The sequence below is a fragment of the Petromyzon marinus genome, chromosome 27, assembly GCF_048934315.1.
Source record: "Petromyzon marinus isolate PM22_M1 ecotype Great Lakes invasive population chromosome 27, UKy_Petmar_22M1.pri1.0, whole genome shotgun sequence".
NCBI lineage: Eukaryota > Metazoa > Chordata > Hyperoartia > Petromyzontiformes > Petromyzontidae > Petromyzon > Petromyzon marinus.
Genome location: NC_133693.1, coordinates 5,038,893 through 5,053,652, shown reverse-complemented (window position 1 = coordinate 5,053,652; position 14,760 = coordinate 5,038,893). Strand labels below are relative to the sequence as shown.

The 14,760-nt window shown below is 48.5% G+C and overlaps 1 protein-coding gene across 1 annotated transcript in view; it reads right to left on the bottom strand.

Moving 5' to 3' along the window:
• COL9A1 (collagen type IX alpha 1 chain) overlaps window positions 1-8,298 on the bottom strand; it is a 60,767-nt gene extending 52,469 nt beyond the window's left edge. The window contains exons 1-2 of the mRNA XM_032961416.2: window positions 7,789-8,298; window positions 448-534 (exon numbers count right to left, since the gene is read on the bottom strand). Coding sequence (XP_032817307.1) covers window positions 448-534; window positions 7,789-7,890 — 189 coding nt within the window. The 5' untranslated portion in view covers window positions 7,891-8,298. The remainder of the gene's footprint in view (window positions 1-447; window positions 535-7,788) is intronic.
• Window positions 8,299-14,760: the final 6,462 nt, after the last annotated feature.

The window sequence follows — 14,760 nt, the reverse complement described above, 5'->3', positions numbered from 1 at the left end:
TATGTTTAAACAAAAACATGAAAAAATCATGAAAAACCATGAATACTATCAAAACCATGAAACCATTAAAATGTCGTGAAAAAAAAACACGTGAAAAATCATGAATACATTTTAACTGAGATTAGGGGGGGTGGTGGGGTTGGTTTGGTTTCCAGCTTGCTTTGTTAAATCAGTTCAGTGATGTTTATTTGAGTTAAAACATATTGGGGTGTGGGGGGGGGGAAATCGACGACACGGATACAAATATACATCCGAGCAAAAAAAAATGTACATCCCCACGTAAGACAAGACCGAATTATTGCATTAAGTTTAATGTTTTTTTCCCACGGACAAACTTATGCATATATAATGCACACACGCAGACATGCATGGACTCGTGTACATATACTGCAGTAAGGGATAAGCCACGTGCAGTAGTAGTTAAGGTCAGGTGGTGTTAAGGCTCACGTCCACTCCGTCAATGCCCGGAACGCCCGAGGGCCCAGGAGGACCCGAAGTCCCTTGGGCACCTTGGCCGGGACGGGAACCGCGGGGCTGAAACACAAACAATCCGGCTCATTATGAGTGCGTGTGTGTGGACGGGTGGGGGTGCGAGTGTGCGGGTGGGGGTGTGGGAGTGCGGGTGGGGTGGGGTGGTTACACGCGCACGTGTGTGTGTGTGCGTGTGATCCGATGGGTGGGGAGCGGTAGTGTAGCGGTTAGCGCTGTGCTGCGCTGCGAATTCGGCAACCCGAGTTCGATTCCCGCTCACGGTCAACACCAGTGACCATTATCTGAATCGGTTCTGGGCCTCCCCGAGGTAGACTCAGCCTTCAATGAGTACCTGGTGCGGTGTGTAAAAATCGCCACTTGGGAGACAAAGGAGGCCGGGCGTGGTGCTGTCCACCCACCGTCTGGTGTGCCGTACCAACTTTAATAGGTGTTCGCGAACAGCACTTGACCCAACAGTCTATTAAGGCTATACGGGTTATCTTTGCCTTTGTGGATGTGTGTGTGTGTGTTGCCATGTGGGTGGGGCTTGGTGTATGTGTCCGTGCGTGTGTTGGGGGGGGGGGGGTCCGTGTGATGTGTAAGAAGAGGGAGTTGGGGGGGCAGGAGGAATTTGGGGGAGCGGCAGCGGGTTTTTACTTTTAACACTGCCACATCAAACCCGGCGACCTGAGTTCGATCTCCAAGCGTTTTCAAAATCAGGGTCTCCCCTCGGTGGACTCAGGGAGACCGCAAGCATCAGCCGGGCTAGGGCGGAACTTGCCACGCCACCCACTCCAGCCTCGTACGCTAACAGAATCAAAATTCACTACCATCATACAGACTGGAAGAATCCGATGAGCTGCGAAGCTCTTCCCCCCCCCCCCCCCCACAGACGTCCGAAGTGTGTCCCAGCACTGCGCAACACCGAGAAGTCTGGGCGGCCCCGTGATGCCGCCACCTTCCCGTGACCCCGGGAAGGTGACGGGTCGCGTCCCAGTATCACAGCGCGAGTGAGAAAGGGCCACGCGGGATACGTAAAACGTTGAGTTTGTCCAATTTTAAATATCTCTGTCCTACGGGAGCGTAACACATTTGCTACTCGTATCAAGTCGGCCGTTGCAAATGTATAGTTTTGACGTTGCGTGATTTGCCTTTTGCCGTGCCATTTGTTATTTTAATGTTGAATATTTCCACGGCACCCCCCCCCCCTCGCAATGCGCATTGCTATCTTGCCGTACATGGCCACCCGATTGTGGATATCCCAGGATAATTAATCAGGAGAAATTATAGATAAATCACATTTCATTTCACAGTCTCTACGGGTCTCCTGTAAGACATGGAACCATGGATCTCACGTGAGGCGCATGAGACATCAGCGAGGTATCGATATATTGATCGTCTGGGATATCCATCGGGGTCTTCCTTGCAAATTGTCCCAATCGGCGCTCACCTCTTACAACAGGGACTACTCGTACCTCCCAATGCTGCCGCAATTACTGCAGCAGTAATCGTCATCTGCGCACGTACGCGTGCATGTGTGCATGTCGACACTTATTTCGCACCGTACGTAGCCAACCCGCGCTAATCGGATAGGTGCATGAGGTCACCGCGCGCTGTGCAGTGCGCGCGCGCGTGCGCGTGTGTGTGAGATCGTCGATTGCATCTCTGCGTCCGCCCCGACGCGTCCCCACCGCCGAGCCCGTTGTGGCAGATTGTACTCGAAGATTTTGCAAGGCACCCACACGCAGAAAGAGACGCAGCTTCAGTTTGCTTTGTTTAACCAGGTGATGAATAAAGATGCCGGGTGAGTCCCGTTTGCGAGAGACACCTGCTGGTAGGGGGTTGACGATTTTCGATGCATGCCGTAATCCCCATCGAGTGATTCGCGGCGTAACTTTTGAATGTGGAAACGCGACGGAACGCTCTTGCCAATGACATCACGGGGGTCTTTAACGTCCACAGAAGATGCGGGCGACGCGCAGCGCGCAATTTGCCACGCGACGGTAATCGCAACCTCGATAATAATCGGGGCAGCCGCGGGATATCGAACCGTGAACCTTTGCAGCGTCCGCTGCTCTTCGATTCCTAAGTTACATTTCATTATTTACGTTGCCATACCCAGTGCCGGACCCTCACCAAGTGGGAAGTCTCCTTCTCATTTGTCACTCTGTGGGACTGCATCTCTTCCCCCCCTCCAGCCATCCGTGCTCTCGACTCCCCCTGCTGCTCCGTGCAAGTCCGGGCTATCGATTGAGAGTCTATACAAGCCTCCTCCTCACGTGATACATTCTGTAACAGGTTCACGCTATATAAATCGTTATTTCTACAGGGAACTATAGAGTACAATGTGCGTGCGTAATTGTGCACATCCACGCACATAGAGCATCGTGATTCAAGCTACGTGAGTTACAGCGGTGTTATAGAAGGGCTAGGAAGTTGACATTGTTCCACAAATATATGAAAGTCTTTGCTTATAAACTGACAAAAAGCTGAAAACTAAACGTTTTTACAAATCTCGAACCCCCCCCCCCCCCCCCGAAAAAAATTACAGCGGCGGAGCCGAGATTGGTTTCACTCACGGGGCAACCTCAGCCTGAAGTTCAACATTGCCGCTGCAATCTTCGCGCGAATTTCGCAAGGGTGCCATCCTCATCATCCGCGAACCAAGTAACCCATCTCGAGTGGAATGTGACCATAACAAGCCGATAGAAAGCGGGCACAGCCCACGTGCTGGTTACCGATACGATGCGCACGCACGTATCATAAGCCCGTTGGTTGGTTACTCCACCTGGAGTAATAGCCCCGAAAGAGGCCCGTTGCACGAGACGTCTGTGGCGATCCCTTACCGATGTAATGTGTCAGTCCGCTGCCGAATAAGGGCCTCCCCACGCTGTTGCGGGCCCTAGGGGGGTATTTGGCCATACTTCACCACGCTGGTCAGTGGGGGTTAGTGAAGGAGAGAACCATCGACTTTTGAACACGCACATAACTATTCAATTGAGTTTGTTGAATTTGTTACACGGATGATTGCGTTGAGCCAGTTTCCCTGGCTATTTGTTCCACTACCTGTAGAGTATATTTGTGTGTATCTATACTGTATATATCCTATGTGATGAAAATGATGAAGTTAAAGTGGGCTCTGGCAGGACACGTCACTATAAAGTATGGCACGTGTTCGTGGGCACTCTCACTGGGGAGGAGATGGAGCGATGGAATCAGCCCCGTGTCTAGGTGATGGGTGGATTATTGCATCGCAGGGTCGTGAGAGATGACTGTGCATTGAAGATGCCTTTATCCAGCAGTGGATTAACCACGGCTGCTGCTGATGATTATAACCTGTATGATATTCTCATGCTTAGTAACATATGACCTTGAGGGTTTGAGGGTTGGGGTGTTTTAAGTGAATGCATAAAGTATTCGCCGTGTGGCTCAGAACTGAGAAGCGGCTATGTGAGTGAGAGGTGTGATATTTCTCTCTCCCGTGACCTGAATACAGACAAGGCCCTCTCTCACATGCCCTTCCTTCCAATAGAGGCCTTACTGAGCCAATGGAGACCTTACTTATCCAATGGAGATCTCACCGATCCAGTAGACCCCCTACTGATCCAGCAGTTGTCTTACTGATCCAGTAGACACCCTACTGGTCCAATAAAAACATTACTGATCCAATTAGACACTTTACTGATCCAGCATAGGCCTTACTGATCTGATCGAGGCTTTACTGATCCTTACCTTACTGATTCAACAGACTGTTTACTGATCATTGTAGTGGCCACGAAACCCTTCGCTTTAAGTTAAAACACCTTACTCAATGCCTTCTCAAGTTGCTACATGATGATTATACTGATTATACTGTTGATGTATGATGTTTATTATGATTATTTGAAATAACGATAATTCTGCTACCTGATGATGTTTGAGATAACGAAAGTGTTGCTGCTTCTTATTATGATGGTGATGATTATTTGGATTAATAATTATAATGATAATGCTGGTTCCTAATGAAAATCTGCTAATAATGACGACAATAAATAAAATATAATACTGCTTGCTGATGATGATGACGAAGATATCACGCGAACAAAGACAAATGCAAAGATTCCCCGTATAGCCTGCACAGGCTATTGAGCCAAGTGCCATTAAGTTGCTGTTCTCGCGTGCACACGGTCACGGTGCACGAGGGGGTTGATGCGGCCTGCACCACGCTCGGTCGTCTTTGTATCTCCCCAGCGCTGATGTTAACACACCGTACCAGGTACTCATTTAATGCTGAGTCGCCCCTCGGGGAGTCCAAAGACCGTCGTAGATATTCGCCGCTGTCATAGCCCGTGACCGGGAGTCGAACTCGTTGCGGCAGTGAGCTAACCACCCTTTAACCCGTGGCGCACAACGCCGCCTGTGCGAGTTTGACTCTCCTTTCCGTGACCACGAGAGAGACAAATGCGGCAGCGGCGACCCAAGCAGGTGAAGCAATTAACCCCCCCTGCCCCCCCCCCCCCGCGGTGCAATTCGGGTTTGCGGTGGAGCGGTGGCGCAGTGGTTAACGCCCGTTGCTCTGTCACCCCGTTTCTTCCCCCGAGTTTGATTCCTCCCGCTACGGCTTACATCAGTGACGACGGGCGATATACGGACCGGTTCTGAGTGTCCCCTCTCTCTTCTCCCCTCGCCCACCCATCCATCCACCCCTGCCTGCGACCTTCACCGCCTTCACTTACCGGCGTGGTGAAGTATGGTTGTGGGATTATTGCGATATATGTTTCACAGTAATGCGAAACTCAAATTTATAGTTGAGTGCCGTCGCCCTGTTGGCCTTCCGGACCAGTTGCGTTTTAATCAGACAAACTCTGAATGGGTTTCGACCTCTCTCCGAGACTCATCAGCAAGGCTCGGGCTCGTTAGACCAATGCGTGTGGGTTGCTTCGTGGCAAGAGCATTCCGTGACTACCGCTGGACCCATCAAGTGCAAGTGTAGAGCGACAAGGTTCGGCGTATGTTCCTGCGCTGGCGTGATTGATGTGTGATGTGTGAGTACGAAGTTGTGTGTAGTTTATCCAACGTATATATCTAGACGACGGCGAATGAGCGAGTGGTTAGTACAGGTCATGCACATTTTTTCTCGAAGGGTTAGAAATCTGCAATTTGGCACGACTATGCTGCAGTGGGCGCGGACCTTCGGTTGGAAGGGCTCACAGGGCACGCAGTGCCCGAAGCTGCACACTACGCCGCTTAACATCTCGTGCTTAACAAACTTAAACTATAAATGCGATCCCCATCGTCAGTAACACCGAGTATCCACCCCCCCCCCCCCCCCCCCCCACCGTGAAGTTTGACGCTGAAGCCAATAAAAAGCGCGCGTATCTGTTATATTTACGCGATCTAGCCCCCTCCCAAAAAAAACTTTTATCGTGGATAATATCGGTCGCGAAAGGCCACTCCGTGTGAAACTCCTCAATATCTCAGCTGTGGGACGGAGCACGGCAGAAGGTTGGCCACGTCCACCAGTTCGCGCGTCGTTTGGTGCATTGCACGTGTGCGTGGGGGGCGATGCGGCGAAGGTGGATTTCATTCGTCCGTACATTATGAATCACATTTTTCCACAACTTTTACCGATTGCAGAGAAATATTTCCCCCGTAACCGACCTGCTCGCGATGTCGCATGGATGGTTCGCCTCTAAGGGGTTTCCTTGTTCTGTTCCAAAAACGTTGATCTATTATCTCTTATCCCCTCCAGCTCTATCTCTCTCCCCCTCTCTCTCTATCTGTCTCTGACCTCTATTTCAGTGCTATGATGAAGGACCGTTGCCCAAAACGTTGCCTGTTAAATAATTCGTCATTTTAAGGCCACGGTGTTATTATTAACGAATAACATCGTGGCCTTAAAATATTCTTATTAATCGTGCTTTTTGCACCACTGCCAACACAGCAGCATCAGCAGCACCAAATATTGTGTTCCAAAAACGGTTATTACGAACGCAGTGTGCTCATTAATTCTGCATACACAAAATAAAGGGGATTGGCGTAATTTCTTCAGCAAATATCATAACTTTAATTTTTTCGTCCCCACCCCCCGCACCCAAAAAATGAATTTAGATTCTCAGAGCTTTGACGGTCACCATCTGGTTCGCCACCGTCCTCTGATCATCATCATCACCATCCTTGATAATCGTCAACGTTGTCACCATTAGCATTATCGTCATCCTCGACATAATTTCCACCACCACCACAACTCCTGCCATCGTCATGGTCATCGCCATGGTCACGATTACTGCCATCACCACCACCACGAATGATGGCAGTTGACCAATTGGGTCGTCCCTAAACAATGAAGTTTGGAATTTAAGAATCATCCTGGCAGAAAAGATTATTAATTTAATCAATCTTGCCGGGGATTTGGCTTGGGGGCTTGAGGGCGAAACAAAATATGGATTTTTTTTAAAACTAAGCCATCATATTTCCAACAAAAACCATAATACAAATGAAGGTGACCCGCATTGTTTAAAGGGAGCGGTCTTATCAATAACTGGTGGTATTTATTTAGTGCGCCTGACTGCTGATGACACCCAATATGTTGAAAACTGTCTAGAGTTTGCATGTGTTTGAATAAGTGCTCCTCGTTAATTAAGTCTGGAAGGTCAATAGTCCTATGGACTATACATCTAATTATTTATAGATAATGGATTCGTTTCGCTGTGCAAGGTGTATTTTGTAGATATGCATGCCTATTAAGTTGTCTTTAACTCTTAGAATTGAGTTAACTCATTTTCTGCAATCGCATTAACACTATCACCACCACCACCATGGTTACCATCATTATCTTCATTAACATCACCCACCAACGTGATCTCCATCATAACCGCGAGCATCACCACGATTAGTCAATGAAAATCTACGCAGCTATCATCGCCCCCTACTGTGAAGACCTGGCAGGACCTTCCCAATAAACATTCGTTAGACTTGGTGGTGAGGCTTTCCCGGGTAAAAAAAACCCAGCGCAATAAATTGGATACGGCCCGCGACTTCATTGCACAAGGCACGTGGCGCCACACGCACGATCAATATCACCACCTCCTATCATCATCATCTTGATCACCATCATCACCACCACCAACACAATCGCACAATCATCATTATCACGACCACAATCATTGCGCCGCAGTTTCTTCTCCACAGCGAACCAAAAAAATCCCACCAAAGACAAAGATCCCCCGGATAGCCTTCAACAAACTGTCGGTGCAAGCGCTGTTAGCGTGCAACACACACTCACGCGCGCGCGCTTGCTCACTCGCTCGCTCGCACAGGGTGTGTGGATGATCTCACCGGGGGCTGCGCAAGGCTCGTCGAGAGCGCGTGCAGGAGAATCACGGCCACGTGCAGCAGTAGCCACGAGTGCCGCGAGTAAGAGCATCGCGTCCTAGACATGGTTCATCCGCGAGTGTCACGGCCACGGGGCTATAGAGCAGCAAGCAGCAGTCGTGGTGGGAGGGAAGGATGGAAGGTCCGCTTTGCCTCCTTGACGGCTTGTGCCGGACGGGGGGGTGGGGTAGACGCGCTTCTGCGTTGATGGTGGAGGTGGTGGCCCTGTCCGAGAGACTGATGGTCCGTCTGGGGTTGACACCCCGATTCGTGATGAGTCAGCGGTGTCTCCTCCTCCTTCTCACTTTGCAGCCCCGCGTCTAAGTCTGTCCCCACCGCCGTCCTCTGGATCTCGCCAGCAGCGGTGTTAAGGGACGGTAGCGGCGGTGAGATGGGGCAGAACTTTGCGCAATGTTTATGCATGAAGGTGGACCCCCGGGCACGGATGCGTGCGATTGGGTGCCTGTGACTCCTGGTGCGCTCCCACCACCACCTCCACCACCAAACCACCCAACCACGTACCTTCCACCACCACCACCGATTCACTTACCCCCCCCCCCATCTCCTTCCTCGCCCCCCCACCCGCCACCACCGCCACCGCTTTGCCAGGAGGGGGGGGGGGAGGAGGTAAAAAAATGCGTAAAAGTGCGATGTCTCATTCCACACGTCCCGGCGAAAACTGGGACCGAAGTCTTAAAGGGGACTCGCTTTCTTCGAGTTAAATGTAAAAGCGTTGTGCGGTGCTGCAGTTGACATTTGTCAAATCCACTGCTGGATGAGAGCCGCCGCCACCCGCGCAGTGCGCGTCGTGGTGGAGATCGAAGAGGGGGGGGGGTGGCATTTGACCCGACTTGGCGAAGGATGCGCATCATTGAAGTGGCAGCATAGAAGCACAGCACAACTTTTGATATTGCTGTACACGTATACGAGGGGATAACACTCGATGCTGCGCGTAGATTAATTAAATAATCAACTTCTGTTCTGCCATGCCCTGGCCATCATCTGCCATCTCATGATCTGTAATAATTAACAATGATAATGCAGAGTCCTTTGTCAATCCACTGCCTTGATGAGAGGCTCCCGACGATATCACCATACAGTGCTTAACTTCACGGAGGTCTCAGATGTCTACGGATCATTTCCCACTCTCAGTGTGCACCGCTCCAGGCTTTGACCCTGGGGTGACCACCGGGCTATCGTCTGCACGAAGCTCAGTCTCTGGAATTCCCATCGCAGTCGATAGAGACTTCTAAGTGTCGGCTGAAGACCCCACCGCCTGTTTAACAAGGCATCTCTCTCTCCAGTCATCTGTCTTGTTTCCTTAGTCTTTCTCTCCCCGAGTATGTCTCGCCTATTTTCCTCCTTGACACGCATTGTGCGCTCTGATATCAATTGTTGTAAGAGTTAATCTAAAAAAATGTTTTTATTATTATTATCACGCTGCCCAGTGCGTATTAGTGTAGGAGGGAGGTGCCACCGTATCAGATATCACGCGCCACCGATGTTTAGCCCTGGCCAGGAATCGAACTTGGAATTCCGGATTCATAGCGCATGCAGTGCGCGAACCACTGCCCAACTGTTCCAGGAGGGGGGAGGGGCGAAGGGCTCCCCCTCCTGTCTTGATAACTAGAATATTGGTATCTTATTGATATTTCCCTGAGAAAAAATAAATTAATTGTATTTTAATTAAGCCAGGGCCCTGCCATGGGTTTTCTCGCGATTTTTTTATTTTAATTTTGTGACTGCCCCCCCTCCCTCCCCCCGCTCTCTCCTTTGGAAAGTTTCTCGATCCGTCTCTGATTCCACGTGGATCTGTAAATGAGACTTGAAATCCACTCTGTGCAACGAGATACGCACGTGTGAATTTTATTTGCCGACATTTAGAATTGCTGCAACGTTATCATTACCGTGTATGTTCATGATGGGGTTTTCTTGAAAAATAGACTTGTGTTCTCGCTGGGTTCTCGCGCGGTTTGAAATAAAAAACAGAATCAATGAATGATTAAAGGGGCAGTTTCTCTGCCGTGGTCATTCGACGATTTCATCAAATGTGGTCGTAATACACCCACACAATTCACCTATTCACGTTTGTAATGCAACATGTGGTCGGTGGAGCAGTTGAGTGGTGGCTCACCCATTGCGCCGTGAAATCCTGCCACCCGAGTTCGATTCCTGGCCACGGCTAACATCAGTGGCGAGTGATGTCAGCACTGATCCTGCCCACCCCCACTACTTCTCCCCCGTCCCTTCACCGACCCGCGCAGACTAACGTGGTGAATTATCGTCAGCACCCCCCCCTCCCCATAACCAGCACGGCGTGGGGATTGAGGATGACTCATATCAAAAAGTATATATTTAAACAGTTCGTATCAAACAGAAAAAAATATTATTATACTGCGATGCGATGCATGCATCGTGAGCTTAAAATATTAATATGAACCGAATACCCAATACAGTACATTGTTACGCCCATAATAATACAAAAATCATTCATGCAGCAAAGTCTCAATGAGTCTCAAGACGATGTTTTAGGTCGGTCGTGCATTTGAATGTTTGGCTAATTCCGTTATTCAGCGGTTGTCTTTTTTGGGGAGGAAGAAACTGGAGTAACTGGAGAAAACCCATTGCGCATACGGAGGGGATAACACTCAAAGCTCCGCACAGATAGATGCAATACATTTGTTGAGACCGCAATCTCGTGGCCACCTCGAAGCTCCGGCAAGTTTATGGACTTAGGTGCAGTGTGCCGCTCGAGCTGATAGAGGATGAGGTTATGGGCCCCATAGAATGCGCCGTTTAAAACAATCTTCAAAAACAATTTAACTTTCTGTACTGCCATTTCCTGACCACTTCACAGCCCCAGTAGCGGGTTTAGAAGTTCCACACAAGTCTCTACGTGATCCGCCAATCTCCACCTCTAAAGGGCTTCATCCACAGGGGCCACATCCCGCCCTGCCCAGTTTTTGTGGGGGGAAAGGGGGCAGGGTGGATGGCTGCGGGGTAGAGCGTGGGGATGCTGGAGTATAACTTTAAGAAAGATGGTCCAATATGGACAGAATCTACATTAGTGTCTACGTGGTCCGCCAATCCCACCTCCAAAGCGCTTCATCCACAGGGGCCACATCCCGCCCTGCCCAGTTTTTGTGGGGGAAAGGGGGCAGGGTAAAGGGCTGAGGGGTAGAGCGTGGGGAGGCTGAGGTATAACTCTTAGAAAGATGGTCCAATATTAACAGAATCTTCGTAGAAAGGCGTGAAGGCGCTATGGACTTGCCGTTTTGAAAATCGGCAAAAATTGATGGAAGAAAAAAACTCAACACATTCGACAATGAAAAATATGTAAGGCGACGTTTCGGGCAATGGCCCTTCATAGCACACAAATAAAAATGCCAGACGGGTAGAGTGGAAATTAAGGGTTGGAGGCTGCACTTCACACCATGGGCCCAAATCGCATTATCCACTCAATCACTCGGGCCTCTCTATGTGCTATGAAGAAAGGACATTGCCCAACACGTTGACTATTACGTATTTTGTATTTTAATGCCAAAGTGTTATTAACGAATGTTGTAGCAGCAGCATCACCACATACTTTGTTGAAGATGGAGCAAAATATTTCTCAAAACGTGGAAACACGAAAGAGCTAAAAGAGCAACATTACTGCACTTGCAAATATGCCGACAAGTTTTGCCCTGATCAACTGCCCACTGATGGACTTCTATGTTGCTTATTCATTCCAAAGACTTCACTCAATGCTGGAAAATGTCACAATCAACGCATGCGTACGCCTGATTTTTTTGTTCCTAACTTGCTTTGTTTGATTCCGTTTGAGTTAAGGCACGGAGGGAGGAGTGCTCCTCCTTAGGAATGGAGACAACCCTGATGTTTACACACATCAATAACCCGCCTCTCCTCGCTCTCTCGCGTGCAGCAAGTCTGTTTGCTGGGCCGGCAGCTCGAGTGAGTGTGTGAAAGTCAACGTTTGAACGGTGAGAAGTTTTTGGAATGCCTGAGCTAAACGAGGTAAAAAAAATAGACTGGGTAGGGGTGGAGACACACAAAACCTATATTGGGTTTATCATCATCATCATCAGCAGCAGCAGTATATACCATGGTCAATCCACTGCTAGAAGAAGACCTCAAGCTACTGCCATCCCTCACGGTCCTGCGACTGGACATCCGTGAAAAAGAGTGCCATAGCTCAACTGATTCTTCCGGTATAAATACATTTGCTGATTCTGAAATAATCTACCGAACAGCTACACACAAACTGATTTTATGGCTCCATCTCCCCCCGGTGGACGTCCTCTTGAATGCGTCCCATTGCTTGGCTGACGCTCTGCCAATCTTCTTGACCCTCGGCCGCGATTCCTCCTCGCCGTCACGTGTCCTGCCCACGGCCATTCGCCCTTTCTGAATAGAGAATGCTTTTATTTTTTAATTTGTAAAAAAAAAATACTTTTATTTCTTCATGTGGAGTAGACAGACGTGTGTTGTCTGCTTATTATGTTTCGTTACGTCTCCGAAAAGTTGTAACTATGTCTTTAACCTGCAGAGTAAGTTCTCTAAGCTATGCGCTCCTCTTTCTGTCTCTCAGTGTATATCCAAGCGTGCATCTCCCTCTGCTTCTTAGCCCACGATTCAGATTATTCGTTATTTTTTAAAATTCTAGTTGACGACTGTGATCCTGAACCATGTGCCATAGCAGGTGATACAAAACGGATTAAATGCAGCTTGGGCTGTTGCTTTTCATTCACAAGATCAGATTTCCCAAAGCACTCACTTGTATCATATTTTCTGATACGTAATTAAATGCCATAATAATAATAATATGAATTATGATGGGGGTTTTTAAAAAAAAATATTCTTTAGGATTGAAAAGTTGTAGCCATTTTTAATTAATCGTGTCAGTCTTCTGTATTTATTACACCCATCTCTTTGGTGTCGCTATTTATTATTACGTCTGTCAATTTAACGTTGATTTGTTACCGAACCTACCCAGCTAGTTTCGGTAACAACGGCCCGTAGAAGCCACTCACAGCAGAGTTATCGTTGGGGGTTGGCGAGGAGTCCAGCCAGCAGCCAGCCAGGAAACCCGAGGCATAAATTATGTTTAATAGGAGCATGATAGCAGGATGATGTCTCACCATAGCGCTTGCATGTCACTTCAGTTATATCTCACGCAAATGCGCGGGCAGTGCTAATTTATTAATATTTTCCACAACGGCGCTAATTATTATTAAACTGAGTTGTCTATTACGGGCGTCCTTTTGCAACTGACTGGGACTCCGTGTCGCAAAGAGAGAGGGTCCTTGTCTGTGAGATCTGGCACTTCACCAGCATTGCTTCAAGCAAGCCTGACTCTGCTGATGAGACACTCTGCGTCGTAACCGGCCCAGAGTTGTGCGCGTCTTGAATCAATCCTGCTGAATTGATGCTCTCCCACAAGGTCATGAGGCCCGATGGGTTATATTAGAATCATGTTTTGTTGTTGTTTTGTGTCTGGATAGACAGATATATGGAGACATAATGTCTGCTTATTTATTTTGATATTTGTATTCTCCACAATGACGCTAATTATTCATTATTGTCAGATGTCAGAAGCGGAACTGAGCCTGGATATTGCTTTAGGGGTCGTCCATAAATGACGTCACGCACCTGGGGGGGGGGGGTCAGACATTTGTGACGATGTGTGACGACGGGGGGGGGGGGGGGGTTTGAGAAATGTGACGTCACATCAAAATGCGCAACTTTAAATAAATATAGATTTGTTATAACAACACTAATTGTTATAACAACACTCCTACAACATCAGAGTGCAGCGCCACATTAAATACGCACTACAATGACAATAGTTTAAAGCGATTTGAAGCACGTTTTATTTTCAAAATGGAAATATGGTTTTTGGGGGGGGGGGGCAGAGCTTTGTGACGTCATATTTGAGGGGGGGTCTGACTTTTTGTGACGCCGCGTGACTAGGGGGGGGGTCAAAAAATCATCCAAAATCGCGTGACGTCATTTATGGACGGCCCCTTCGATGGGTGTCCACTAAGCGCGCAAACGTGTGTAGTGTGCGTGTGCTTGCCAGCAGAGGGCAGTGCAGCTAAATCCATTGTTCTATATGACCCACACCTCCACCACGCCATGAAATGTGACCCGCGTGGTGAAGTATGGGGCCGTCCACAAATGACGTCACGCACCTGGGGGGGGGGGGTCAGACATTGTGACGATGTGTGACGAAGGGGGGAGGGGAGGGTTTGAGAAATGTGACGTCACATCAAAATGCGCAACTTTAAATTAAAACATGTACATCTGGCCCTCAAGATGAACGGTTACTCTGACCGTACCATCCGCCAAGCTGTTTCTCCCACCATACAAAAACAACCACTTGACACTCCGATCAAAATCATCACGTTACCATACATAGCAGGCGTTACTAAAAAGATTTCCAAAATTCTAAACAAACACAAGACCCAGGTCCGGTTCAACACAGTGCACAAAATCCGTGATCTGATCCCGTCAGTAAAGGATGTTATTCCTGACTTACAGTACCCAGGTGTTTACAAATTGAGTTGTACCTGCGGGGACTGCTATATCGGGGAGACGAAGCGACATACCTCTGACCGAATTCGCGAGCATAAATCAGATTTGAAACACGGCAGAACGGATTCTTCTGCCGTGGCTGATCATTGTTACAACGCTGTGGGTGATCATGCTATTGTTTTCTCCGATACCAAGGTGCTCTGCAAACCTACCGGTTATTATCAGAGATTTGTCCACGAGGCCATCCAGATTTACAAACACAGACACAACTTCAACCGAAAGGATGGTTTCAAATTGAGCAATCACTGGAAAGATGTTATAAATCAAGTCAAACGTTAGCTGCCTTTCAATTTTTTGTACAGCCATTTCCTTTTCTCAGTGGTTGTATATCAAACTTTA